Source organism: Anarrhichthys ocellatus, unplaced genomic scaffold, assembly GCF_004355925.1.
Source record: "Anarrhichthys ocellatus isolate YVR2014 unplaced genomic scaffold, GSC_Weel_1.0 scaffold26, whole genome shotgun sequence".
NCBI classification, from domain to species: domain Eukaryota; kingdom Metazoa; phylum Chordata; class Actinopteri; order Perciformes; family Anarhichadidae; genus Anarrhichthys; species Anarrhichthys ocellatus.
This window is the reverse complement of record NW_022280056.1, coordinates 3,839,369-3,843,578: the sequence shown is the minus strand read 5'-3', so window position 1 is coordinate 3,843,578 and position 4,210 is coordinate 3,839,369. Positions and strand designations below refer to the sequence as shown.

The following is a 4,210-nucleotide window of genomic DNA, read 5'->3' as shown; positions in this document are numbered from 1 at the left end:
CCCCCCCCCCCCCCCCCCCCCCCACTGTGAACCTGTCCCCAGGGTCTGCACCTAAGCCAGCAGCCCCAGTGGACCCGTGGGGGGCCACTCCTTCTGTCCCGCCCATGAAGAGCAGTGATCCCTGGGCATCCAACTCCACTCCTGCCGCCGACCCCTGGGGCTCCGCAGCCACCCGCCCTAAGACTTCCAACCCAGGTGAGCGTCACTTCTGTCCACCGGCATCCGTCACCAGGACATTCACAACATCCACCAGCCAGCTGGAACTCTGTTCGGCCACCGAGTCTGTCTGCGAATTAGGTTTTTGAGTCTGAAAGATATTTGGAGATTTGTTAAGTATTCATGGACGTTTGCACTCTTTGAGTTCTCAGTCTAATAAACAGCTGACTCGTCTCGAACACTTGCAGTGTCAAAAGGGACAAACCCAGCCACAAATGCTCACGCACATCTGCATGCGTTCACTTGCTTATTGTGGTTATTTTTCTCCATAAGTTTACCCAATTATCCATACTCATTCATACTTGTGTGTTGTGTTTCCATCTGTTGTGTGTGTGTGTGTGTGTGTGTGTGTGTGTGTGTGTGCGTGTGCGTGTGCATGTGTGCGTGCATTGTCCCCTTCCAGGTAGCTTTGACCTGTTCAATGCATCCAACGGTACGTCTAAAGAGGACTTCTCAGAGTTTGACAGCCTGCGCTCTTCCTCCTCTGTCCCCACTGGTACTCACCCTTGTCTTCGTCTCTCTAATGACACAGAGTCTGTGTTGTCGGTGTCTGAAATGATGCCGCCTATCTGCAGATACGTTATCTCTGCGGGGGCACAGACACACACACACACAGACATGTCTTGTACTTTTATGTAAGCATCACCAGGCCTGAGCAAAAATGCGATCAAATGTTGCCGTAATCGTATCAAATGTTGGAAAGAATCGCTGTTTGCTCCGGTCTGGTCCTCTATCACTGTGGTGAAATGTGAGCAGCTTTTCTGTTTTTGTGGCTAAATGCATTATTAGACCGGTGCCATCCAGTTCATGGAATCCTTTTTAGATCTGCTGTCATCTGAACCAACAACAGATACTCTAAAATACATCATTCACAACTCCATTCAGGTTGGTGTGTGAGAGGGTTCCAGTGAACGGTTTGGTTCTGGTCTTGAGTGTGTTTTGTTGTAACCATGTGGTCATGCTGTCTGTGGGTGTGGGAGGGGGACATTGGCGTCTTAACTTTTGCTCCAGCTCAGCACAAACACCTCTGATACTGTCAAGGACAAGGTGAGAGGGAACACAAACGCAATCCCTACCACACGGTGTGAAGAGGACACGGACTCCAGTTGCTGTTTGAATCAGCCTAAATCTGCAGGATGTACGGGGCTCTAATACACACCAGGCCTGTCTGATCTGATCATGAGCCTTTCTCAGGCTCTGCTCTGCTATTCTGTTCTGAGAAGACAGTTTTCCTCTTTGACATTTCCTCTTGTGTATGTTGCTGCTGGCGTGCTCGTGTGCGAGTGAACGTCTCCACTGCTGTAAAGAAACGAATCGACAGGCTGTCTGCCTCTAAAGTCCTCACATAAAAGCATCTTCTGATCATTTTACTGCATCAACCCAGTTTAGTGTGGTCGCTCACGTACAAGCCGGTGACGAGTGAGCGAGTTTACTCAAAGCAAGAATAGGAATAGTCTATTTGACCTCTTAGAATGCAAAATGTGAGTGTCCTTAGTTTCATTATCACAAATATAAACAACCCTTTCTCACACCAGCCTTGAGTCAGAAGATAAGAAACATTCTCTTCCTGATGCCTCAGCGTTGTGTTATGTTTTTGTTCCCCAAAGAGACGTTCAGTAACAGTTTTTCATCAACACAACTGCTGTTTGTTTTCCCAGGCGACGGGGGCGTGGCCAGTCTCACCAGCAGCGGCAGCCTGGACCTCTTCGACCCGCTGCCCAGCTCCATGTCCATGTCCGGCATTACGAACCCGACCAGAAAGACTCCAGAGTCCTTCCTGGGTCCCAATGCGGCTCTGGTCAATCTGGACTCTCTGGTGACCAAACCAGCCCAGCCGCCGCCCGTCGTCAACCCGTTCTTAGCTTCAACAGGTGGGAGGAATAAGTTATTTCATGTTAACGTACAAACGGCACAACACACGGGTTAGACGGTAGAGTGTGCTGAGCCAGGAAGTGTAGTCGCTAAGCCGAGAGACGTGAACACGCCCATCCACGTAGTTCTATGCTGAATCATTTACCCGGCCCCGTCTACACCGGTGAACTCTGAGGGCAGAGGGATGAGTCATAGCTGAAGTCATAAAATGTCAGTATAGCAGCAGTAGCACCGTGTTTAAACTGTTTGTTACTGAGCGCTAACAAAGTACTCTGTGAGCTCAGTGACTCCAGCCCTCTTCCTTTTCGTTCAGGCGGCTCTACTCCGGCTCCAGCAGCCCACGCCAACCCCTTCCAAGTGACCCAGCCAGCACCCCCCACCCTCAACCAGATGCGGGTCAGCCCCATGCCCTCCGGCTTCGGCTTGGTGGAGCCCGTCTCCTCGGTGCCAGCTCAGCCCGTTGCGGGCATGGCCCGCGTGATGCCCGGAATGGGGATCGGAGGCGTTGGGATGAATACGATCCCGTCCTCCATGTCCATCCCACAGCCCCTGATGAGTATGCCAGCCCAGGCCGGGGCGCAGCCCGGCGGAACCACCAACCCTTTCCTTTTGTGAGGGGGGGGTGATGGGGGGACGACTTGCCCCAGAGTAACCCCTCCTCCCCCCCCTCTCTCTGTGTCTCTGTTTCACTTTGGCTCCTTAAGAAGCTTCGAAATGAACAAGGAGATGTCTTATCCCATTTATCCCTTCATAACCAACTCAAAGCCAGGTCGTAGTCCCAGCCTGACCCCCACACCTTAACACACTCCTCTACTCCTCCCTCCCCCGTCTCTTTGTGTCAGTGCTCCAAGCTGCCTAGTCCCGTGTGTTCCATACTGATGTCTTCAGACTCAGAGTAGCCGTGGTGTTTACAGGTTTTTCCACAGAGGTGGGACAGGAGCCAGTCCCCCCCCTTGTCCTCTTGTGTTCACTCACCTCCTCCTCCCTTAGGACTGCTCTTTTTCTTCTTCTTCTGTGGTGGAGTGATGAGACAGTCCTGACCATACTAACGCCAGGATCTTATCTCTTCACTAGAGCTAATCTTTTATAAGCCCTGTCAGCCGGTGTGTGTGTGTCTGTGTGTGTGTGTGTGTGTCTATGTGTGCACATCTCAGTACTTTTACACTGTGTATATTCCAGTGGGTTTTACTTATACACACTGGAGTATGGATGAGCGATGGTCAGGTGTCTGTGTGTGTGTGTGTGTGTGTGTGTGTGTGGGTGTGTGTGTGTGTGTGGGTGTGTGTGTGTGTGTGGGTGTGTGTGTGGGTGTGTGTGTGTGTGTGTGTGTGTGTGTGTGTGTGTTACTAAGCAGGGATTTTGCACAACTTTTTTTTCGTCTTCTGTCTGCGACTGTTGGGCTCACCGTTACACCTTAGCTAAGGGAGGGAGGCTCACACCACACACTGCCTCGTCTTTAGGTACCACTCAGTCACAACTCTCGTCTGGTCACTTCCTGCCCCCCCCCCAACCCTCCACGTGAACTTTGACCTCCAGGGATCACGGGACTAACAATGAACACTTGTCCTAGGGGGGTTTGAAAAGATGCGTAACCGCAATTTTTTTTGTGTGTGTGTGCTCACACGCAGGTGTACTGTTACTGCTCGGATACTAACAGCCACATGTTAATGTAACTGTCACTAAATCTCCCCCAGTGTGTGTGTGTGTGTGTGTTTCAAAGAAAAAGACATGAGCTATGATAGCATCAGTATTTTGCTATCTGAACATATGGATGTAGTGAGGCATCATTTCTATTTTTAGTTTGTTTCTAGGATCAAAGGGAAGAGGGGGGGGGGGGGGGTGTGTGTGTGGTTTGCATGAGAGATACGTTTAGCTTTCAAGTGTACTTTTAATGAGCACGGTTTGTTTTCTTCCATTTCTCACTCAGTGAAGTGGAAACTTAGAAAAAATGTAGTTTCTGAAGATTTAAGTCAAAACTTGGGGGTAATGTAGACATCTGCAGCCTTAAGAGTGTGTGTGTCTGTGTTTGTGTTTGTGTTTGTGTTTGTGTGTGTGTTTGTGTTTGTGTTTGTGTTTGTGTGTGTGTGTGTGTGTGTGTGTGTGTGTGTGTGTGTGTGTGTGT

General features: G+C 50.3%; 1 protein-coding gene across 3 annotated transcripts in view; it reads left to right on the top strand.

The window, feature by feature from the left end:
• The window catches only part of epn2 (epsin 2), a 17,760-nt gene extending 14,180 nt beyond the window's left edge, over nucleotides 1-3,580 (top strand). The window contains exons 7-10 of one of the 3 annotated variants that reach the window (XM_031862175.1): nucleotides 43-195; nucleotides 620-649; nucleotides 1,875-2,087; nucleotides 2,402-3,580. In XM_031862175.1, the coding sequence (XP_031718035.1) occupies nucleotides 43-195; nucleotides 620-649; nucleotides 1,875-2,087; nucleotides 2,402-2,703 (698 nt within the window). In that variant the 3' untranslated portion in view covers nucleotides 2,704-3,580. Of the gene's footprint in view, nucleotides 1-42; nucleotides 196-619; nucleotides 713-1,874; nucleotides 2,088-2,401 lie in introns of all 3 variants that reach the window. The other 2 variants (XM_031862174.1, XM_031862176.1) reach the window with 2 other exon arrangements.
• Nucleotides 3,581-4,210: the final 630 nt, after the last annotated feature.